Raw genomic sequence first — 24,338 nt, forward strand, 5'->3', positions numbered from 1 at the left:
TTTGATTTTCTGTTATTGCCGACGATTACTGCATCTTCTTATTTAACTTATGTCTTCTTTCCAAGCGAGAATATCCAGGTTTCGGTTGGATCTATTTTAAGGTGAATTAATTAACCAGCATAATAATACATTCATATGTTTCTTTTTTAATTATTTTTTTTACTCTAAAATAGTTACAGAACACATGGCATAGAATCCCTAGTAAACCACGCTGTCTTTTGGATGTGTTTGTGTGTGTGTTTTCCTTCTTCCCTGATAGGGGAACCTGCCCCCAGACTATAGAATCAGCCTGATTGACATCGGCCTGGTGATCGAGTACCTGATGGGCGGGGCTTATCGCTGCAACTACACGCGCAAGCGCTTCCGGACGCTCTACCACAATCTCTTTGGCCCCAAGAGGGTGAGTTTTGCAGCAAGTTTCCTCTTCTGGACTCCTGGGAGGACTAGGGCACGACACATGTGGGGTGTGGCTTCGTTATCTCCAAAGAGCATCTCAGATAAGAAGGCAACTGGTCTACCCACCTCTTCCTCCCTCCTAAATCCTTCAAAAGGAAGAAAGAAAAAAGGCAATGTATTGGTTGATACACTCCTTTCTCTTCCCCAGAAGGTCCAATTAAAATAAGAAACTGGCAACTGGGAGTGAGCCTTAATGATCAAGGAATAATAATGAAAGTCAAATTAATCCTATCTATCTCAGTGGTTTGAAGGTTTTTGGTCTTGGGGTCTATTTATACCTTTAAAAATTATTGAGGACCCCTGGACCCCAAAAAGCTCTTATGTATGGGAGTTCTATCTATGGGTATTATCATGTTAGAAAGTAAAGACTTAAAAATATTTATTCATTAATAGTTAATATTAATTCATTTTAAGTTAACCATAAGAAGCCCATTAGATGTTAGCATAAATAATGTATTTATGAAAAATAACGATTTTTGGGGCGCCTGGGTGGTGCAGTCGGTTAAGCGTCCGACTTCAGCCAGGTCACGATCTCGCGGTCCGTGAGTTCGAGCCCCGCGTCAGGCTCTGGGCTGATGGCTCAGAACCTGGAGCCTGTTTCCGATTCTGTGTCTCCCTCTCTCTCTGCCCCTCCCCCGTTCATGCTCTGTCTCTCTCTGTCCCAAAAATAAATAAACGTTGAAAAAAAAATTAAAAAAAGAAAAAGAAAAAGAAAAAGAACGATTTTTGTGATAAGAGTAGCATTGTACCCTTTTTGCATATTTCTGTAATATCTGGCTTAATAGAAGACAGCTACATTCTCATATCTACCTTTGCATTCAGTCTGTTGCCAGATGTTTTGGTTGAAATATACAAAGAAAAGCTGACTTCATACAGACATGTAACAAATATGACAAGTATATACATATATGTAGAGAGAGAGAGAGAAGGAGCATTTTAATAATCTTTACAGATAATTATAGATATTCTTTTTTGAAGTTACATACATCAAAACAAGTGGCAGGTTTTTTTTTTTTTAATGTTTATTTACTTTTGAGAGACAGAAAGAGATAGAGCTCAAGCAGGGGAGGGCAGAGATAGAGGAAGACACAGAATCTGAAGCAGGATCCAGCTGTCAGCACAGACGCTGGGCTTGAACTTATGAACCATGAGATCATGACCTGACCCAAAGCCAGACGCTTAACCGACTGAGCCACCTAGGCACCCCACAAGTGGCAGTTTCTTAAAGATTAGTTGCAACACGAAATCTGAAATAGCTTCAGTGAACTTTTTATACTCTGTTACTTTAAAATTCATTGGTTGATCTTACACTTTGCGTGGATCTTGTAACATCAAGGGTTGTAAAATATTGGTTTGCTGAGTTATACAGATCTCACTGTTGACACATTTCATTAAACAATTTCAAAAACTCACATTCATTAATATCCCTTCCAATCTTGTCAGAAAAGTCTTTAACTTCTGAAAAACTGTCAAGGTCATGGGGGAAAGGATATACAAGTTTTCAAAAATTCTCCTTTTTTTCTAATTGCTGCTTGGAAAATTTTGAATTTTGCCATTGGCAACAAATACCATCAGTTACTTTCCTTGAAACAATAGCCCCACTTTGGCCATTTCCAAAAATATCTGCCAAATGTCCAAGACTAAATAAACATAGTTTGTCTGGCAGTCATTCCTTCCAGCAGACAGTGCATGAAACAATGTGGCCACAAGCCAAGGAACTGCGTGTTTGTCCTCAGGACAACCCATCATAGCTCAGTATGTAAGGAAAGCGCTTAACCCATACTTGCCATTTCGTCCCTCAAAACCCTGAAAAGACATTTCTTTAGCATCGAAGATAGAGATTTAATAAAGTTAATATTTTTTTAGGCCTCATCAAGGGCTTCTTAAGTAAAAACTGATTTTTGTTTGTTTTTAAACTTCAGGTGCATAACAGTGGAACCTAATGACCACTAGTAAAGTTTGGTGCCACTGCCTTCATTCCTGCCACCCCCCTACCCTGCAGTTTTATTCACCATTCTTTTATGCCATCATTGCAAATGTTAACACAGTGTCAAAGACAAGTAACATCTTAGTATTATTAGGAAAACACCTTTGACTTCACAGAGACCCAGATATCACAGGGTTCCTGGACCGCATTTGGAGAGCTGTTACACTAGCTGGTCAGTTGGCATGTTTTTTATTTTTAACGAGGCTTATCTTCTGATTTTGAAAGTATTTTGTGGTGCTACGAGGCCACTTTGAAAACACCAGGAAGTATAAATAAGAAAAAAAAATCACACAAATTTCAAACTGCTGGGCACTTCAGAAGCTAAAAGGAAAGAAACGGAGAGAGGCAAGGTCCAAGCTATTCCTACTTGAGTGGTCAAATCAAATTTGGAGGAATGGTAAGGGCTGCAACCTTACTATTTTAGTCAACTTTCAAGAGAGCACTCAACCATTCTGTAACATTTAACACAGAATGGGAATCCCTGACCCCTGAGATGTAATTTTGTGCCTCCCCTCATTAGATATAAATCAAGGGCTGTAATCTGCTGAGTTGTCTTCTCTCTCCGTCTTGGCCTGTGGCTATTTTGCACATTCCCAGCGTGACCATTGATGCTACAGTATGTGCTGGCACTTTCCACACCCCTGAGCACCTTTTGCTACCATCGGCACATGCCCTTGTGGTCCCATGACCCTTTGCTCTACTGGACAGCTGCATAGGCGACATGAAGTATCTGAACATATATTCTGAGTAATATTCCAAGTCTCCAGGTAACAGAGGTATTTCAGAGGTTTGAGAAACATCTCATGGTTTGAGTGAACATTTCATGGCTTACCCAAGTGCCTGAGATCATGGAGATGTCAGCTAAATAAGATGGTTCTAGGAAGATGGAAGAAATTTTGGTCCATGAAAGAGATTATAAATCTGCAGGCTCTACCCTGGGGCAATCTCATTGTGCCCCTCTAGATATCTAATTTTCTATGATTCACTAAAATCACTAAATCCCTAATTCTAGAATTTCTATAAATAGGTTCCTCTTGTAGCATTTTATTTAGTGAAATGAATAAATGCTATGTGGTACCATACAGATGTTCTATTACCTGGTTAAGATATAATAGGATTCTTTTCTTACCTCTATAAAGAAAGATCTAACTTTATGTATAACATTTTTTTAAACAGCCCAAAGCCTTGAAACTACTGGGAATGGAGGTGAGTATTTGCCCAAATTATTAATGTCAATTATTTGTATATATGTATATATATTCATTATTCATTAATATATTCATAAATATTCATTCATATATTCTTTATATATATTCATTCATATATATTCATTCATATACTATATATATACATATATATAAATAATTGACATATATATATTCATTCAATTGGTAAGGCTTAGTACATGATTCTAAAATAAGGAAGTGGACTTTTTCCCAGTGTTGAGAGGGCAAGTCACAGTAGCCTTGAAAATTCCACCCTGAGGTTACATTAGCAAGAAAATAAATCGTATTTGAAATACTAACTCGATAACCAAGGAAGCATATAAATTCCAGTAAGTGAAATCTATTCATGGGTGTTTACAAATGGCAACTGATCCAAAGGCCAGAAATACTTCACAAATGCACCTGAGAGGTATGTAGAAACTCGAGATAGATTATCTGTTTCCCAGCTTTTGTTCATGTGGGTATTGTGGCTTAGGCATCTGCAAGTATAGGATGTCTTTGTCCTTTCAGAGAAAAGGGTAGTGCTGTCCATCATGAGGCACAAATAACCTTACACGTAGGGGGAAAAAAAAGCGGACAAAAGTAAAGGAAGGAAGGAAGGGAAATTGAAAAATACCCACTGAAAAATACTTACTAAAAGTTGAAGTACAATACTGACATGTTCCCATAGGGCTGATCTTGTTTTAAAGTTAGGAGTGAGTGCTTCTGGGATAGGTGCTGGGAAAGGCTAGTTCATTCTGTATCAATCCCAGAGCAGGTTCCGTAGTACATATACAGTAAACAACCATATGATATATTTAGTTGACTCATTTCTCACTCCACCTCTGTTTTTTTCCCTAAAATGACAGGATGATGTTCCCTTGAGGCGAGGAAGAAAGACAACCAAGAAGCGAGAAGAAGAGGTTGACATTGACTTGGACGACCCTGAGATCAACCACTTCCCTTTCCCTTTCCATGAGCTGATGGTGTGGGCCGTCCTGATGAAGAGGCAGAAGATGGCCCTGTTCTTCTGGCAGCACGGCGAGGAGGCCATGGCCAAGGCCCTGGTGGCCTGCAAGCTCTGCAAAGCCATGGCTCACGAGGCGTCTGAGAATGACATGGTTGATGACATCTCCCAGGAACTGAACCACAACTCCAGGTGGGCCAGCCCAGCAAATGGGGTGGTCAAGAGGGGGCAAGAAGAGGAGGCAGGCCCCAAATACTGGAGGGTCTGAGCTACCCAAACCATTCGGCAGAGGTAGGGTCACCTCAGTGGTACACACAGAAGGTGGACATCAATAGTTAACATTTATGGCAAACAGTGCTAGATACGCAAGTCCTCACAGATATGTAGATTTTATTTCAGCCTCTCAACTGCCTCAAGAGGTACGTCCTCTTATGCATATTTTATATTTAAATTTTTTTTCAGTATTTATGTATTTCTTTTGAGAGAGAGAGACAGAGACAGAGACAGAGCACGAGCAGGCGAGAGGCAGAGAGAGGGGGGGAGACACAGAATCTGAAGCAGGCTCCAGGCTCTGAGATGTCAGCACTGAGCCTGAAGTGGGGCTCGAACTCCTGACCTGAGCTGAAGTCAGACTCTTAACCGACTAAGTCACCCAGGTACCCCTATTATGCATATTTTAAAGCTGAAGAAAGTGAGACTCAGAGAATTTAATTAACTTGTCCAGGATCCCAAGCTTGTGGTTGATAAGGCTCAGCTATGAACTGAGGTCTCTCACGTGTAAGAAGACCTACCACACTCTACTTGTTGATTTGTTTTGGTCTGCCTCCCCCATCCGTCGCCTTGAATTGGGGGCCTTGGGTACCAGGAGCATGTCCTGTTCGGCTTATACCCCCCAGTTCTAAACACAGTACCTAGCACATGGTGGACGCTTCATGGGTGTTGGCTAGATGAACACGTGAACAGACTATACCCTATGAGCAACAATGGGGCCACACAGTAACCCCCTTTTGTGGCCTGGCCAGTGGGCCCCACTTTCATCATCCAAGTCTCCAAGATGGCCAAAGGACAACCCCTCACATTCTGTCTTTCAGGGACTTCGGCCAGCTGGCGGTGGAGCTCCTCGACCAGTCCTATAAGCAGGACGAACAGCTGGCCATGAAACTGCTGACGTATGAGCTCAAGAACTGGAGCAACGCCACCTGCCTGCAGCTTGCTGTGGCTGCCAAGCACCGCGACTTCATCGCACACACGTGCAGCCAGATGCTGCTCACCGACATGTGGATGGGCCGGCTGCGCATGCGCAAGAACTCGGGCCTCAAGGTCAGCGCGCCCAGAAGGCCCTGTTGGCTGTGAGGACCGGAGGGTTGGTTTGGAGCTTTCCGAGCTGGTGGAACTAGGCATTTTCTTATCTCAGGAGGGTGGTTTTAAGCCCCAACCGTGACTCAAAATCTTCTATATAGTTTTGTTTTGTTTTTTTCATACAGAGACTACAGCCTACCCCAAGTTCTGCTAAGTCAGAACCTCTGGAGATGGCATGCCTAAACATTAGTATTTTGCAAAAGATCCAAAGGGGATGGTCACACACAGGTACCATAAGAGGTACCATTTGCTCTGGCATAAGCCATGCTGCACCAGGAACCGCGTACCGGGCAACCTTGCGTGGCCGTGCAAACCTCAATGCCTTGGCCCTCCTTTGTACCTTGTCATAGACACCTTGGCTCCCCCCAGCTATGCTTGAGAAATATTTTCACCTGGAATAAAAATGAGATGGGTTTATGTGTAAAGATGTTGCTAGATCATCTTGGTCTGTTCTTAACTGATGAAAAACACGTTGCAGACCAGTTATGTAGAGTCTGAGTCCATTTTAGGTTTCTCTTAGCCTGTACATGCACAGTTATATCTGTATAAGTTTTCATTTTTTTTAAGAAACCAGGGAGGATACAGAGCCAAGTGTTTGTAGTGGTTACCTTGGGGGCTGAAGGTACAAGACATGGGATGATGTGTGGCTTTGCTTCTTCATGTTTTCCTCAGTGTTTTACAAGGAAGACATTTAATTGGAAGAAGCAAAAGAAAGAGAAAATGGGAGAGAAAAGACTGAAAGGAGTTTTCAAATGCTTTCTCTGTTTAGAGTTTGTGGCTGTTACAACTGAAGCCAGGCTCATATTTACCTGGGAAATTCCTGGTCTAGGCAACTCTGAGGTCAGCCCAAGGCAAAAAGGCCAGAGCAATCGGCTAAGGCCACCCTGATGGAACCAGTACCCCTCCCCCATGCCATCCTCCCTGCAGGTTCTTGGCCCCAGAGTCTCAGAAGAGCTCCATGAAGTGGGTCATGGGCACTACCAGTGACCGCCAAGCCTGGCTCTCAGATCCGAGGACAGGGTGTCATGTCCCCTCGAGACTGCCAGCATGCCACCCGAGCCTTCTCAGGCCTGCCAGTCACCCTGAGTTCAGGGTCACCACCCTCCGTTTTCCCTTAGTGGCTCCAGAGTCCTTGTGGGCATTCAAGCACAGGCCACCCCTGCCTCATTACTTGCGGGTCATTTTCACTCACTGTTCAGGATCTCTCTGAGCCCTCGCCTTGGTGCAGTTTCTTCAAGGAGGTTCATATTCGGAAGACTTATAGAGCAGAACCAGTTTAGTGATTGGGCGAAGAGGTGGGAGAAGATCTGGGGAAGACAAATCACATGTGGAATTATCATTCAAATGGAGAATGAGGGGCACTGGGTGGCTCAATGGGTTAAGCGTCCAACTTTGGCTCAGGTCATGATCTCTCGGTCCGTGAGGTCGAGCCCCGCGTCGGGCTCTGTGCTGCCGGCTTAGAGCCTGGAGCCTGCTTCCAATTCTGTGTCTCCCTCTCTCTCTGCCCCTCCCCCACTCGCGCGCACTCGCAATCTCTCTCAAAAATAAACGTTAAAAAAATGAAAAACAAATGGAGAATGAGATTGCCCTCTCGTGAGAAGGGTCCATGTATTTATTACCAGCACATGGAGGCTGAAGCATATTGTTTATACATGATAGAAACACAGTGCTGGGATTCCTGGAGTGTTTGTGTAGGGGATTCTCATGGTGAATACAAAGCCCACGTGTGTGTGTGTGTGTGTGTGTGTGTGTGTGTGTGTGTGTGTGTGTTTCTGTTGTGCAGTAGCAAGTGCCAGGGGAATACTCCGAAATGAAAACATGCTTTCCCACTTGGATTTTCTCAAGGTCAACTTAGGACACGGAGATACCCAGATGACTCCACTTGATGTGTTAGCAAACAAATGCCAGTGGACATGCATTTGAATTGATTTCACAAAGCCAAGCGCTAATGGCTAAATAAAAGTCTGAATTCTTTCCCACTTTTTCCTTGAGCAGGGCCCCTCATTCTCCTCAGCTTCCCCCATGCAAAGTGGGTGTTAATTGGGTGGATTTGGGTAAGATGCTCCTTTTCTCCAAAAACTACTATGTGCTGTTATGTGCATAACAGTTCCTGGATGGGCACGAGTGACCCTCTGCGTGTTAACATGTGCAGGTGCCTCACTCAGGGCACACACGTGTGCCCACACGCACGTGTGCACTCACACACACACCCCACCACCCTAGGCCCTCTGATTCTAAGAAAAAAAAAACCACCCTCATCTTAATCCTTTAAATGTGATTATTATTATTATCATTATTATTACTTTAGGTAATTCTGGGAATTCTACTTCCTCCTTCAATTCTCAGCTTGGAGTTCAAGAACAAAGACGACATGCCGTATATGTCTCAGGCCCAGGAAATCCACCTCCAAGAAAAGGAACCAGAAGAGCCAGAGAAGCCCACAAAGGAAAAAGATGAGGAGGATATGGAACTGACAGTAAGGAAAACTATCCCGTCCTTGTCCGCGGGCGGCAAGCCTACTCCACCTTTCCTGTTGATACAGCTTAAGACTCAGTGACTCCCAAGGTCACCCTCCAACCAGGTGCTTTCATTTAAGTGTGAGACCAGAGTATTACAAAAGTGTCTTCTCTAGGCACACATAACATAACAATAGGGACTATTTCTGTGCAAAATCCTTCAGCCAGGGTCACAGGACAACCCAGTGAAATCCAAAAGCCAGGCACCCCCAGTTGTCCAAACAAGCCACGCTTTATAAAGGAGCAGATGCTGGGGCAGTCTTAGCATACGAAGAAGGCAAAGGAATGTATGTGGGGGCAGCCAGCCCAGCCACACTGGGCTGGAGCCCTTCTGGTGATCAGATGCTACGCCTTTATCTGTCTTCAGGGTCAGGCTCACACATGCAGGACTAATTGAATTTTGAGGTTTGTATGGAAGGCTTTTATTAGCTCTTCTGGTATAATTATAGAACATGGATGCTTTATTCTGCAGCGAGAAGGGGCAGCTGGGCATGGGACAGCTTCCTGCAACCCCCGCCTGAGCAGTGTGACCGCTACTGGATCGTGTCCAAAGTCTAAAAATGTCACATGCTCTTAAAGAGACAAACAGGGCTTCAGAGCTTTGGAGACATCGCGCGACAGCTCCATAGGACTTCCTTGATATCCCCCACCCTCCCCACCACCCTGAGCAATGACTGTGATGACTCAAAAAACCTGTAAGGAGAGAAAACCAGAATTGGTTTTGCTCAGGTGACAAAAGGCCCTTTCCATTAGTATACTAGTGGGACCACCCTGTGAATTGTTTTTCCTCCAGATCAACAGTATTTCCTTCCAAAAGGAAACCATCCCAGCCCCGAGTACAGCAGGGTATAGGCATCTGGCCACTCTTTTGACTGACCAATTATTCACAGTTTTTGACTCACAGAGTTAAAAGCCAGTGTTGGTTTTCCATTTCAGGATTCTTATAAAAACCAGTGAAGGCGCCTGCTTGCCTCTGTGACAGGATCAGATGACTGTCTTCCCTAAAGATCTTACTATAATTTTCGCCTCTGAATCCTTCAAGGATAGAGAATGATATTTTAACCACTAACAGAAACAGTAGTACTAATAATACCAAATCTTTATTAGAGGGGTAAAGAGTGTTCATTCTGGAGGCAGAATCCTGCCCCAACACCTACTCACTGTGAGACCTTGGACATGGTTTCTCAACCTCTAACATGGGAATGGTAACATTGTCTCGCTCACAGGCAGTTTTGCAGTTTAAAAAGTGTACACGTCACTTCTGTAGACTGGCGCCTGGCATATTGTGAACCTTGATAAATGTTTGCGAATATTGTTAGGATGGCACTAAATGTTTGACGTGCACATACTCATGGAATCCTCACAAAAATCCCATGAGGTAGGTACTGTTATTATCCATTTTACAGGTGAGGAAGCTGAGACTCAGAGAAGTTAAATTGCCCAAGGTTACCTAGCTAATTAATTGCAAGGCCAGGATTAGAACCCAGACATAGAGGGGCGCCTGGGTGGCGCAGTCGGTTAAGCATCCGACTTCAGCTCAGGTCACGATCTTGTGGTCCGTGAGTTCGAGCCCCGCGTCAGGCTCTGGGCTGATGGCTCAGAGCCTGGAGCCTGCTTCTGATTCTGTGTCTCCTTCTCTCTCTGCCCCTCCCCCTTTCATGCTCTGTCTCTCTCTGTCTCAAAAATAAATAAACGTTAAAAAAAAAATTAAAAAAAAAAAAAGGACCCAGACATAGAGATCCCATTGGCCATGCTTTTAGCCTATAGCCTCAGGGATGCAGAGAATTTCTTCTTAGTCTCAAATGTAGGCATTCACTTGGTTTGGTCTACCTCATAGCAGAAAGAATCCAAAAATAATGCACGGGCCTCCTACGTCAAGTATGACTTGGCCTTGAAGCCTCAAGGAAGGGCCCTATGAAGGCAGCCACAAGCTGAATCACAGTTCTCTCTGGGTGGGTCTCAAGGAAGAAAACAAAGAAGACAGCTCCCTTCTGCTCTGTGTGGAGCTGTGAGAACCCGATCCTTCAAGAAATCACACTAAAGGATGCATCTCTCAACTGAGAGCAAAGTCTGCTTCCCAGAGAATAGACCCTGCTATTGTTTACTGAGAACCTGAGGGAAAGACCTCACACTAGCTCTACTGCCTGGGCTTCTTCCCCACAAGCAGAAACAGCTAGAAGGAAAGGAAGAAGGGATTTTGTGGACTGGTAAAGTTAGGGCTGGATAGCAGATATCTTTAAGCTGGAGCCTCTTTTGACCCTAATGACAAATTCTGTCCCTGCTGGAGCACTGGTGTTCCTTACCCTGGAGAAGATTGGAGAATGCAGAGTGCTGACACCTCCACTCCTTTCATAGGAAAGATATTTGAAGTTCAGTGCTAAACCAATATATCCTTTCTTGGATGGGAGCATTTTCCCCTGGCCCCTCCAAAATTATACACAAAACATGAGCTTCAATTTCATTATCAGTAACCTTTAGTGGCCTAGTTGACTTCAATGGATCTTTCCTAGACTTGACATCTGTGTCCAGCCAGCAAAAATTCTCAAATCCATATTATGTAGTGTTGCCTGTATTTGACCCTATTACATTCTGCTTAAGGAATGTAGTCAAAGGAAATGTTTGGCTACTGGGAAGAGAAATCAAGAAAATCAGTCAGTTAAGCTGCTTAGGCTGGAATTAATGAAATTTCGAAAATGCTTTACTTAAACCCACAAAAGAAAAGCTTTTAAAAAATGCATTCACTTGGGAACATATCTGAATAATGAAAGCAAGATAGGCCGTGTTGTTTTTGTTTTTTTTCACCTGCATTGCCAGATACGTGTTTTTGCACTCTGCCTAATAAAGCTCCAACATGTCCAGAGACCCAGGGCATTGTCTCAACTCTGTTGGGGAAGCCACTCTTTCTAGAGTTTACCCCAAGATGTCACTGTCCAAGATGCCTACAACTCCCCAAGCTGCCTTTACTAACATCCCATTATGTCCCCAAATTGTATTGTATTATTGAGCAAATAAAGAAGCAGAACAGAAGCAGGGTAATTATGTTACATAAATTATAAATTATAGAAGGATGTAGCTCAGAGTTTCTTGAGGTCAGTGGTCAATATTGATAGAAGTCAAACGTGCCATATCCATCATGGAGATTGACCCAGCTCACTGATCAAAATAAAGGCTTGGATAGACCCATCGAATGGGATCTTACCTATTCATTAAGTCAAGGTAATTTCCTAGCCATAGAGGCTTTAAAGGAATGGAAGTTGCCTTGTTACCTTCTCCAGAAATCCTATTGGTTACAGGTTCATCATTTGCGATTGTTACATATTTAAGAAGGTGGATAGTTGAGGCAATGACAAAAGTAGTTGGAACTATTTGTATATCTTGAGTAAGGTGGTTTGAAACCAGAATTATCTGCTCTCAAATTCAAGATAAACAAATGATTTCTATAATTAGATCTCTCAACTCTAAACCTGTATCCCACTCCCTTTTCCTATCCTAAATCCTTGTCAGTCACTGAGTAGTTAGAAGGATTTGCCCTGTTCTTACACTTAACAAAAATCTCATTTCCTAAACATGGTAGAACTAGCCTTGTCTTAGAATAATACCAAAACAATTAAAGTCAAGAAATTATGCTATAATAGAGCCCTAATAACACTTTTTTTTTTCCTGGCGAGAAATTCCCAACCAGATTATTTTCGTCAAGACTATCCAAGAAAAGTCTCAGTTCATTGTAACTAAACACTAGCTAGTATACACAGAGCACTTATTAAGTGCCAAATGCTTATTTATTTGTAGACCAATCCTATAGCAGGTGCCATTATTACCTCCAATTTAAAGATAAAGAAACTAAGATTCAGAGCGGTTAAAAGATTTACCCCGGGTGCCATGGATTCTGAGCATCCAAGAGAGGATTTGGTCCTCCTTCTGAATGACTCAAAGTCTGGAACTCTTCACCAGTAGGATCTTCAGCCATATTTGACTCATCCTGCCACTTGCTACCCAGACAGGCATGCATCTGCCTTTTCTCAAAGTCTGCCTTTTTTGTGATGTTTTATGGTCATTTTTGCCGCTGCTGTTGACATGGGTGAGAAGGAAATAATTCGATTCGTAAGGAAACTTCCAACAGCTTGGAGATGAGGCCTCTCCAGGTCAGGCCTGACTTCTAGTCCCACCCAGCAGAATCTCCCATGCAGAGGAAGGCATTGTGCTTAGAAGTCGCCATGAAACTAATCCCAGCAGTAATTTGGGTTTTATGAAGTTTGAGATCAGGGAACCAAGCTTTATGCCTAAGGGTTGAGGAGAGGTTTCTAACCTAACTAAGCTCCAGGCACTTCAGATAACCTCTCTAATACTCGTAACCTTTGGGTAAGTTAGATATTACTGGTCCAGTGTGTTTGTTTATTTGTTTGTTTTTACTTAAGAGTCATTAGCATGAGTAGATAGAATTCAAACCGAGATCTGCCTGTCTCACTACTATGGGGAGGGGGTGGAAAGAAAAGAGATTCCTGGCCTTCCGAGGCTATGCTCTTTCTCCTCTCAGAACTCTGGTATCTTCCATTATGGAATCTTCCAGAGCTCCCATGGCAGAAGAGAAGATAATGGTAACAGCTATCCCTAAGACCTTCCATCCCAGGCACATACCTTTGATTCTATATATGATGCAAATGCACACCTAGGGAAGGCACAACCTGTGAATCTCTGGGGACCTTGGATAAAACCCTTAGGTTCTGTGAGCATGCATTCCTGATGTGTAAAATGAGCACATTGAATTGCATGCTCTCCAGAGCCCTGCCATGATGGTGTCGATTCTCTTCCACTGTAGGCGATGTTGGGGCGAAACAATGGGGAGTCTTCCAGAAAGAAGGATGAAGAGGAAGTTCAGAGCAGACACCGGTTAATCCCCCTGGGCAGAAAAATCTATGAATTCTACAATGCACCCATTGTGAAGTTCTGGTTCTACACTGTAAGCATCTTCCTTTTTCTTCTTCCTAATGGGTGACCACAAAGAGCCAATGTCAATTTCACATGCACCCTTGTGGTTTCCTCTGTGAGTCATAATATAAGGATCACACAGGCAGGGATGAAAGCTTTTCCCAAGAGTTCTGTAAGACGTGTGGAGTTTGTGAGGCGGCTTCTACAGCTTCTGCATTTCTCCTCCTTGCAGAAAATAAAGGAAATGGTAGAAGTGAGAACTAACAGAAATAGAGGTGGGATGAGTATGAGTCTAGCAAAAAAATAGATGTCATTTTATAAAACACTTGTGTGTTCTGGATGGATGAGCACTGGATCGGAGTTGCCCATTTTAGATGCCAATCCTGGGGGTAGGGAACATTTGAAGGGTAAGGGCTGAGCAGAGTTTTCAAAGTAACGCCACTAAAGGTGGGTAGCCTAAGTGCGTAACTACTCCCAATCTGCTAGTGTCATCAAACAGCCTTTCTTGTTCAGACATGATGAAACAACATGCCAACCAAAGCAGCAAAAACTACTCGAACTAACTACAGTCACAGTGGAGATTGTTCCATGCGCACCCTGCAAATATTTTGTCTCCACAGGATGAAATCTTGTCCCTGAAATAGCCTCTTGATATGATAGAAATGGCTAGACTCTTGGTTTCCTACTTCTGTTTTTCATGAAGGTGAGCTTCCCCCAGGTCATCTCTGGTTCTCTCCAGTCACAGTGGCACTGTGCCAGATGAGGGACAGGTGTCTGTATTTTTGGCCTTTCTCACAACCAGCTACCCACCAGGCACCTGAGTCAGCAGAGGAAAATCCTAGTCTGAGGCCAAGATGACTCAAATGACCAGATGAGGTGTTTCTGTGCATGCGTGTGGTCCCGTATGCCAACACTTAACGCTGCCTTTCAGTGAGGCTTTCTGAGCCTCAGCACTGTTCACGTGGGGCGCAGAAAAATTCTTTGCTTAGGAGGACTGTCCTGTGTACTGTACCATGTCCAGCAGCACCCCTGGCCTCAGTTCACTAGATGCCAGGAGCACTTTCCAGCCCCCATGTATGACAACCACAATGTCTCTGGACATCACCAAATGTCCCTTTATGGACTTACTTTGCTACCAGCTGAAAACTACTGTTGTAAACTATGGTCTTAAAAGAAGATATAATTGAAGTATAAATATTAGATTTTTTTAGTGAAGTAAAAATTCAGGTTTGTGAATACTAAAAATAGAAAATAATTCTCCCCCGAAAAAATTAAGACATGCAAAAATAATTTCCATTTATATATTTTATGCAGATATTAAATTTACCTTGCAGGAAACAACTTAGTGGGTGACAAGCATGGACTTTGGGGTAAGACAGGCTGAGCAGAGATCCTGTCTGGGCCCCTTAGTATTACTGTGTGACCTCAAACAAGTTACTTTAGCGCTCTGTGCCAAGATTCCTTAAGATGGGGATAATAATAGTACCTACTTTGTAGGGTTTAGTAAAGATTAAATGTGTTAAAATATGTAAAGCACTTAGAACAGTGCTTGGAACGTGTAAGCACAATATAAATGTAACTGTTTTTATTCCTAGGCTAGTCACATTGCATGGCAATAGTCCGTGTTTTTATTCATCCATCCACCCAATAGTGATGATATCATTTTTTGAACACCTACTGTGAGGCACTGTTATAAATTCTTTACATATATTTTCCCTAATTTAATAGTTTTATCAAGGTAGTAATTTTACCCCCCCCAAAAAAAGATAATTTTACTACATTTTACACCCACTTCTGTCCTTCCTTTTATACCAGGATGCCTCAATTACCCCAGTCTAGAACAGGGCTTGGCAAACTATATTCCCACAGGCCAAATCAAGTCCCAGATCCAGGCCTATTATTGTGGACTGTGAGCTAAGAATGGTTTTTACATTTTTAAAATTGAAATAAAATCAAAGGAATACTTCATCATACGTGAAAATTATATGAAACCCACACTTCAGTGTCCATAAATCAAGTTTTCTTGGAACACAACCAAACTCACTCGTTTACCAATAATCTGACTGCTTTTGTACTAACAACTGTTGAGTCAATTACTTGCTATAGAAAGACTGTCAGGCTCTGAAAGCCTTAAAAATGAACTCTGTGGTCCTTTACAGAAGAAATTTGCTAACTCCTTATCTAGAGCATAAAAGAACTAATAGAAATAATAGTATAAAGAATTGCCTATAACCTTTACAAATACAAGACTCATTTGTCCTATCTTTCTAAGACATCTCTCTCTCTCTCTCTCTCTCTCTCTCTCTCTCCTTGATCATTGTTCAGCATTAACATTATTTCCTTGATTCCCTTAGTCCCCATTTATTCAGCTGTGACAATTTGTTGGCCAAGATGCTTTTAAGTCACAAATGCCTTGGACAGTGGTTTTCAGTCTTGACTACACATTGGGATCGCCTGGAGTGCTTAAAAAAACAACAACACCTGGGTTCTGTTTAATCCACCTATTTATCTATTAAAAAAAAAATTTAAAGGTACCTGGGTTCTCTATTCTCAGAGATTCTGGCATCATTGGTCTGGGCACAACCAAAGCTTCAGGCTATTTCAATGGACTCAGGTGGTTGTAATGAGCCAGGGTTAAGAACCACTGCCCCAGACAGAAGGCCCAGTATTTTTTTCCAAAACTTCTTTGATGATAAAGAATTTTGTTAGAAATGCACATTGTGGCCCTATCACAGACCCATGAAATCTAATCTCCAAGGAGTTGCTGAAGAGGCTATATGTTTAACAAGCTCCCCAAGTGAGTCTTATAGTCCAGGAAGCTTGGGACACACTGCTCTCCTTGTATCAGATGCCTCCGAGAAGTGAAGCCTGTGTGTCCGGCTCCCTTCTGCTCGGCTGACGGTAGACTCAGCAAACCCATTGGACTGGACACCCCAGTCATGTTGTTAGTGCTTACATAATGACTTCCAGAAATCCATAGCTGTGTGTTTACAAAGCCTAGGCCTCGAGGAAGTGCATGGAGATGAGGAATGCCAGATTTTTAAGTCCCCTCCCCAGAGATGCTTAACAGTAAAATTCGCTTTAGATCAAACCTCCCATTTGCTTTCGGATGTGTTCCTTCCTATAAGAGTATTTCCCACTCTGGTTTCCAAAAATATCTCCTTCTGTGTACACTCCTAAGTTTCTGAAAGAGGGAACACACCTCATTTCCACATAAGTTCACTTCCATATCTTAGCAAGTTTCCAGAAGGCCAGGTTGGGTCCTCTTCTGTTCCAAGAAGAAAGGAGGCAGGGATCCAGCTGGCTCCTAGATCTGGTCTGTGATGAGAGTCATTTCAAGTGCCCAGCTGGAAAGGATGCCGTTGCAAGTTATAAAAGAGGAACCAAGTCAGAGGGCAAGGGATATGCTCTGGGCTTCTCCAGCATGGACAGACTCCTGCCTCTGTTTGAACACCACTGTGCCCCCTCCCCTCTCCAGTGGCAGGAGGAGAAAGCTCACCAGGGATCCACACAACCTGAAGAAAGCTCTGGTGCTTTCATTGCATAGTTTGGGAGTTGAGCATCTTGGTTAATGGAAAATGTATAAAAAGAATATACGAGCAAATAAAATGCAAATCCTTAGAGGATGCCTACTGACTTAAATAAGCATCATGAGGTTATGTTTCTGTTCAAAGTTTTGACATTCTACACACAACTTGTTAAAGCTTACAGAATATGTGTGTGTAGACACACACAATTTTAAAGCATGTCATGTTAAGGTAATCTGTAGCTAGACCCCATGAATGTTGGTGAGTTCTAAGATAGGTTGCTTCTCAGACAGCAGACAGTCCTCTGTTGTGCCATTTAAACATGCTTAAAGTCATATTTTTGGAAGTCTATATTTTGAGAGTTGTCCCAAAATGTTATATTATAGCTTGAACATGGAAAGAAAAGCATTATAGAGTAACTGGATTTAAAGAAGAGGCTGAGGGGCATTTGAGTGGCTCAAGGGGCTGAGGGTCCAACTCGTGACAGCGGCTCAGGTCATGATCCCAAGGTTGTGAGATCAAGCCCTGCGTCGAGCTCTGTGCTGGGCCTGGATCCTGCTTAAGATTCTCTCTCTTTCTCTCCCTCTGTCCTTCCCCCACTCGCTGGCTCTCTCAAAAAAAAAAAAAATAATAATAACAAATAACAGGCTGATCATGGAAGAAGCATAAGCAGTAAGGAGGGCAATTTAAAAAAAGGAGAGGTATGGCTAGTTAACCAGATCAAAAGGAAACAAGTACTGAGGTAAGAGGAGACGAGGAACGGAAGTTGCTTGAAAAAAGAAGCAAATAATTATTTTAGCCACCATTCATTTGGCCTCGACAACTGTTAGGAACTAGATACAGGGGCGCCTGGGTGGCTCAGTCGGTTAAGCGTCTGACTCCGGCTCAGGTGGTGAACTCACAGTTCATGAGTTTGAGCCCTGCATCGGGCTGTCTCCTGTCAGCGCAGAGCCCACTTCAGATCCTCTGTCTCCCTCTCTCTCTGCCCCTCCCCCACCTCTCTCTCAAAAATAAATAAACATTTTTTAAAAAGGGAGATAGATATATATTCTCCAACCCACCCCCCCACCTCACCCCCCCCCCCCCCAATCCTTCCAAAAGCTCTGTAAGGTCAGTAGCCCTCGTCTCCATTTCACAGGATGGAGGCCCAGGCAGGTGCATTGATGTACACGAAATGATACAGCTTGGAAATACTCGAGCTAGGATTTAAATCCAAGTTTCCCTGACTGCATCTACGTTCCTTCAGCCAAACCAATACACTAAACCTGTATTCGGAGGACAGAGGCAGGTTGGAAGAGATGCTTAAATACTAAAATGCAGAGGTTCTGGAAGAATTGTGTGGGTGTCACTGGGCCTGCGTGTGACAAGAGAAGATAGTTCTTTGGAATGTGTCACAATGAATTGGGTGAAATAATAAAAACCAGGGCAGTTAGAGAGACTCATTTCCCCTAGAAGCAATAAATATGATCCAACAAACAAAAGGAAGCAACCAGAAAGAAGGATTTCAGGCCATAAGGAGGCTGAGAATATGTTTTAGAGTTTCACTATTGAAGTCTGCTGTGTCTTGTGAAATACAGTACTCGTGGGGACCGAGAGTGGATGCCCGTGTATAACGGTAAACAGGAATCATATGAACCAAATTGCATTTTAAACAGTATCCCACATAATTTCAAGTAGAGCAGATGCCTCAGGTGAGGTTTCCACACTGTGCTAACAGCCCCAGAGGGAAGGAGTGGGGGCCGAGGTGTGGATTAAAGTGACAGTCCGTGAGGGGCACCTGGGTGGCTCCATCAATTAAGTGTCTGACTTCGGCTCAGGTCATGATCTCCAGGCTTGTGAGTCTGAGCCCCACGTCGGGCTCTGTGTGGACAGCTCAGAGCCTGGAACCTCCTTTGGATTCTGTGTCTCCCTCTCTCTGCTCCTTCCCCACTCACACCTTGTCTCTCTCAAAAAAAAAAAAAAAAAGTTAAAATTTTGTTAAGTGACAATCCCTGAAGGGGTGAGTAGACAAGAGCACATCCCTCAGATGTCAGGTGGAGAAGGAACAGCCTCTCCACAGCTGCCCTCATGCTTCTGCTCCTGACCTCACTGAACTCTGACATATGTTCACCATGCAAGAGACCAGAAATTATATGGTTGTGTCTGTAAATGCGTCATCATAGGGGCTTTAAAAATACCTTTGACTCCTATTCAGAATCTATGTATCCATTTTATTAAAAAAGGAAAGGAAGGAAGAAAGACAGCGAGCGGCCCCATTAGCAGAGAAAGGAACGTTTCTCGAGCTCTGTGGGGCCACCAGTTCCCCTTTCTGTCTCGCAGTCAGGCTGTACCTTTCCCCACCTGCTAAGGTGCCTGCAGGGCTCCAGAGTCTCACTGTATCTCCAAGGCCTCCACCCTTTTGCCCACACTGTGTCCTATTCTTTGCTCTGTGGGCTCTGAAGAGTGCAGACAGGAATAAACCCGCTCTCACTTCCTGCTCACAGCCCCCGGGGCCCCGAAAGCCAGCGAGCGCCTTACTCAGCTTGAAGCGTTGCCTAGAGAAGGTTGAGCTCGTTCGCCATTTCCCCGAGGGGGAGTTTTTCTCCAGAGGTTCCGCGGGCCCTGACACAAGAACCCCACCAGCCCTCCTACACTCCACGCACTCATCTAGACATAACCGAGTCCTCCAGTGACAGTCACTAAACCTGAGCCCCCAGGGGTTTTCATCGGACATCCAGCACCTCAGCCAGTGCTATCGGGATTCAGCCTCTGGGGCCAGAGCCCCATGAGGCTTAGGCCCCCCTCCAAGCCACAGTTGGCTACAGGGACCCATTCCTTTCTATAAATTGCTTTATCTTCTCTTGTTTTCTTTCAATGAAGCAGAAACCAGGGAGGAATATCCCAACTTGGATAGGGTGGGGAGGTGTTGCAATAGAAAATGGATAAAATCCTCCCAGGGCACTGCTAAGCCAAGCACATTAAGGTAGGAGGAGAAAAAAAGAAGACATTAACTCAGAAAACAATTCAAGTGGGACTTCAAGATAAAATTCAGTCTATTTTTATGTTGGTTTGACCAGTTTACAAGTATAGTATGTGCCTTCCTTTCCTTCCTACAGACATTTCACCTACCTGGCATTCAGTAGGCACAAATCCACCGTGTGCCCTAGTTCAAGAACCTGAGGCTCCGGGCGCCTGGGTGGCTCAGTCGGTTGAGTGTCTGACACTTGATTTCAGCTCAGGTTGTGATTTCACAGTCCTCGGATCCAGCCCCCCCTCTTTGGGATTCTCTCTCTCCTTCTGTCTCTGCCCATCCCCTACTCATTTTCTCTCTCTCTCCCAAAATAAACAAATAAACTTAAAAAGAAAAAAAAAAAGAACCTGAGGCTTATGCATGAACAAGAGTAGCACCGAGAGAAGAGGTCCCCTTTTTAGCCAGAAAGACACAAGAAACAGTAATAGCCAAACAAAAAGGATGCATCATGGCACAGAAGTAAAGGCAAAGTACTGGACCCAGGGACACATGTAAGGGACAAAAGGAAGATAGCACATCACATTATTTCAAATATTATAGTCATTTTCTTAAATTCTTTGAATAGTTTAAAGCCTTGAAGTTCATTCTGTTGTGAATTCTGAGTCCTGCTTGCTGACCTTGCTCTGTTCTGCCATGCGGCGGCCTTGCCCAAGGGCCGGGCTCCCGGGTCTCCGTAGCCAGAACACTGTATTGTGTTTCCTTACAGCTGGCGTACATCGGATACTTGATGCTCTTCAACTATATCGTGTTAGTGAAGATGGAGCGCTGGCCTTCCACGCAGGAATGGATCGTCATTTCTTACATATTCACCCTGGGGATAGAGAAGATGAGAGAGGTAACTGCTTTCATAAAGGAGAACATAGGAGAAAAACAGTGGTTGGTTACCTTTGTGAGTGGAAGGGAGGGGCGATGCTAGGGATCCAAATTAAGCCAGAAACTGTTTTCTCTATGCTGCACAGAAATAATGGACTCGACCTCGAGGGCCGGTGGCAAACCTGGGGAGGCGTCATAGTGTGTGTTTTATAGGGTCATCACTTCACGCCTGCTCGGGGTTTGCTCTAGCTTTTGCCAACAGATCTCTTTCCCAAGAAGAGTTGTCTTCGACACTGTTTACACGTCTCTTTCCTCGACCCTATAAACAAGAGTTTTCAAATTTTCCCATTTTTCCACTTTTAACTCCCATTGCAACCCCTTACTCTGGGTCTCTTTGGCACTATCATCCAATACCTATGATTCTCCAAATGCATTTCAGCAGCTGTAGAAGGAACTACGCTTCCATTCATTAATTTATCCTCCACTTTATTCCTTCTCAACATTTATTATGCACCTGCTGAGCACCAGCCTCTCCACCAACCCTAGGAATCACTGAGGTGGGCTGAATATATTTCTTGTCCTTCGGGTTGGGGGTGTGGGCCCCTCTCTACTCCCCACATCCCCACCTTGTTAAAGGAGCCATCATAACCCCACCCCCCCACCCCCATATGACTTGCTTGAAGTTCAAAGCCAGAGTCAGAGGCCTTCCCAGTCTGAGCTGCTAAAATGAATGTGGTCAAGCGAACGTCCACCAGAGGGCTCTGCAACTCTGCTCAACGCGCTCCACCAACCCATTCCCTACGCTGTAGGGAAGGCACGCTTGTGTGATGATTCTTCTGCATTTCCCCCTGGAACTACAGTCATCAGGGCAGGTCTTTTCTGGAAGAATTACTCTCTGTCAAGTCCACTGCACCTTCAAGAGCTCTCGAACAATCCTACTCCCAAAGCTACAGTGAGTGAGAAAATACATCGGGATCCATACAAAAATGGATTCCTACCAATCCACAAATTCACCCTTGCCTTCATTACCAACAGGTTAAAATACCCTTAGTCTCTTAGGTTTTAGTTCTCTTTCAGAGAAAAGGATGCAGTATCTATTAGATGCCGTCATACTGGGATCATTTAAAAAAATCTCTTAAAATACATTCAGAGCCCTTCTTTGGGGTTTTTAAACTGCTTCGGGGACACTTAAATTCTAATCAGCATGTCCCCATGCTGAGAGTTTGGAGGTGTGCACTAGTCCCTTTTTATAAAAAGCTGGATATTCTTTTTAATGGATGCCCTGCCTGGCCTTGTTCTAACTAGTTGTGTACTGTTCGGCCTCCCCATTCACAATGCCTTCTACTTCCTGAGCACGGCTGTGGATTTCCCATTGGTAAACTGAAAAAGCTGTAATAAATTTGCAGTGCTCTTTGTGTAGCGCTCTGACAACGGAGGCCTGCTACCGCTAAGGGCTCTGGTGCTGCTGTTCAGTGCTAGCTCCTCTCCCGTGATTTAACGCCCAGATACATATTACTTCCCCAAGATAAGCAGAAAAGGGAAAGACTCGCGCAGGGAGACTGGAATCCCTCCAGGGACGAGGCTGGAAGAAGACAGGGAGCAGCCTGTACTCCGTGGACTGTTCTGGAAGAGGCTGCCAAGCAGGCGGGCTGCCAGGAACCTCCCGGCCTGGATATCCATTTCTCCTGAGGCGGCATGTAACAGTGGCCCGGGCTCTGCAGGGTCGGGTCAGCAGGGGGTCATCCCAGGAGTCTTGGCTCCGGAGGAGGCCGCGCGGGGAGGCCCCCACCGCCTTCGTGGGCGATCTTTTCCTTGTCAGCCTGGCGCGGCCGCACCCCACACCCCCGCCCCAGGTCCCGGACCCGCTGAGGAAGCTCAACCGCCCAGGGGCTGCGGACCCCACAGGTCCCGCCTCCGCATCGGCGCAGGGCGCAGGCTCGCAAGATCCCGGACACGTGGAAATCTCCGTAGGCTTCCTGGCCTTCAGGGATATACGAGCGGGGCTTTGTGGTTTCACAGACGGCCCTCCCATTCCCAGCACCACATACTTCCGCGCGCAGTCACCAAAACAAGCCGCGGGGATCCCTCAAGCGACCGGAACTGTTTACACTGTGCGTGGGCGGACGTTCTCCCGCCCGGACCCTCCTTCCGGCAACCCCGCGAGGGCCAGACCTGGCCGCGGCGCGAGGGCACGCCCACTCCTGCGGTCGCGCCCACTCTGCGGCCACGCCCCCTCAGAGCAGGGGTCGCGGCTGGCCCAGAGCCCGTGGGAGAAGCTTTAGGGCCGGGGTACCGGCGTTCCTGCTTCACCCTAGCCTCTCAGCCTTGACCTCCCCCCCCTTTTTTTTTTCTTATGTTGGGATTTCACAGAAATATTTCCACAGTGTAGAAACTGATGCTATCGATCTCTGTTGACCAGTTGTAGGAAAGTGTGGACGCAGGGGTAGAAAGACTCCAAGGCATTTCCCCTCCGCCCCCCTGCCCACACGCAGGGAGTTTTCCCTAGCTAAGATGCAGCGGTGTGAGAAACCGACAGGACGACGACAGCTGCAGGAATCCCTGACGGGGAGGACAGTGCTTCTCTCAACCTGTGGACCCCAGCTTGCCCTGAGAACTTGTTATGAATGTAAACTCTCCAGCCTCACACACCAGGCATTACTGAAGCAGAAACTCCAGGCGTAGGGCGCGGCCATCGTGTTTTCACCAGCCCCTAGGTGATTCTGATGCCCGCTCAAGAAACCCTGGCCTGGGGTTTAGGGGTGAGTGTAGCCCTACAGAGGAGGAAGAATGAGGCTACCAGCTGGCTCTGGCATCTCGCACAGCATTCCAAGCCCTCGTCCTGACTTACTAAGACCTCCCTTCCTTAAGTATTTCAGGTCACGGCAAACCATTAAAGGGGACAAGAGGATGCAAATAAACAGCTGCAGATTAGATCCTGTCCCCTGTCTTTGCTTTCCTCTCTTTTGAGAGGAGATTCCGAGTTGGGTGATGGCTCAAAGAGATTGAAGTCTCCGGGTAAACCCAAAGGCCCAGCTACGCAGCCTCTATAGGCCAGCCTCCCTGGCTCCTCACATCCGGGGACAAGCTGTGGTGTCGGACCAGTGGGACCCACTCTCCAACTATGCGTTTCGTAGAGCCTCTGTGTGGCAGCAAAAAGGCCCCTCTAGATTTGAGGGAAGTCAGAGCCCTACCCAGTACCTAATGATATGTAGCAGTCAGTCAACAAACATTTAATTGAGAATCTGTTATATAACAGGCCCTGGGGCCCAAAGGGTCTGCCTCAGAGTTTACAGTCTAGTGGAGATGATAGGTGGATAGACCAACACAGACAACATGTTTACCTGCATACAGAAGTTAACTTCATAGAGTGACAAACTCTTCAAAACCGAAGATAGGGTAATACATTAGCAAGTGACAGGGATGTGGAGGCCCCTGCAGGTAGGATAGTCAAAGAAGATCTTCCTAAGAAAGGGAAATTAGAGCAGAGACCTTGAGGATGAGGAGGAGCAAAACATGTAAAATTCTGGGAGAAGAAAATGCCCAACAGAAGGAACAAGTGCAAATGTCCCGAG

General features: G+C 44.9%; 1 protein-coding gene and 1 long non-coding RNA gene across 19 annotated transcripts in view; one reads left to right on the forward strand and one right to left on the reverse strand.

The window, feature by feature from the left end:
* The window catches only part of TRPM3 (transient receptor potential cation channel subfamily M member 3), an 812,479-nt gene that overhangs the window by 732,011 nt on the left and 56,130 nt on the right, over window positions 1-24,338 (forward strand). For 6 of the 18 annotated variants that reach the window (XM_047830951.1, XM_047830954.1, XM_047830948.1 and 3 more), the window contains 7 exons: window positions 260-400; window positions 3,620-3,649; window positions 4,518-4,807; window positions 5,707-5,935; window positions 8,283-8,450; window positions 13,307-13,447; window positions 20,660-20,788. In XM_047830951.1, the coding sequence (XP_047686907.1) occupies window positions 260-400; window positions 3,620-3,649; window positions 4,518-4,807; window positions 5,707-5,935; window positions 8,283-8,450; window positions 13,307-13,447; window positions 20,660-20,788 (1,128 nt within the window). Of the gene's footprint in view, window positions 1-65; window positions 102-259; window positions 401-3,619; window positions 3,650-4,517; window positions 4,808-5,706; window positions 5,936-8,282; window positions 8,451-13,306; window positions 13,448-20,659; window positions 20,789-24,338 lie in introns of all 18 variants that reach the window. The other 12 variants (XM_047830956.1, XM_047830950.1, XM_047830953.1 and 9 more) reach the window with 3 other exon arrangements.
* On the reverse strand, window positions 19,965-22,943 carry LOC125150710 (uncharacterized). The gene is made up of 2 exons (XR_007146444.1): window positions 22,815-22,943; window positions 19,965-20,764 (listed from the first exon to the last, which is right to left on the reverse strand). It is a non-coding gene; the product is annotated as an uncharacterized LOC125150710 (long non-coding RNA).

This window comes from Prionailurus viverrinus, chromosome D4 (assembly GCF_022837055.1).
Source record: "Prionailurus viverrinus isolate Anna chromosome D4, UM_Priviv_1.0, whole genome shotgun sequence".
In the NCBI taxonomy this organism is placed as follows: domain Eukaryota; kingdom Metazoa; phylum Chordata; class Mammalia; order Carnivora; family Felidae; genus Prionailurus; species Prionailurus viverrinus.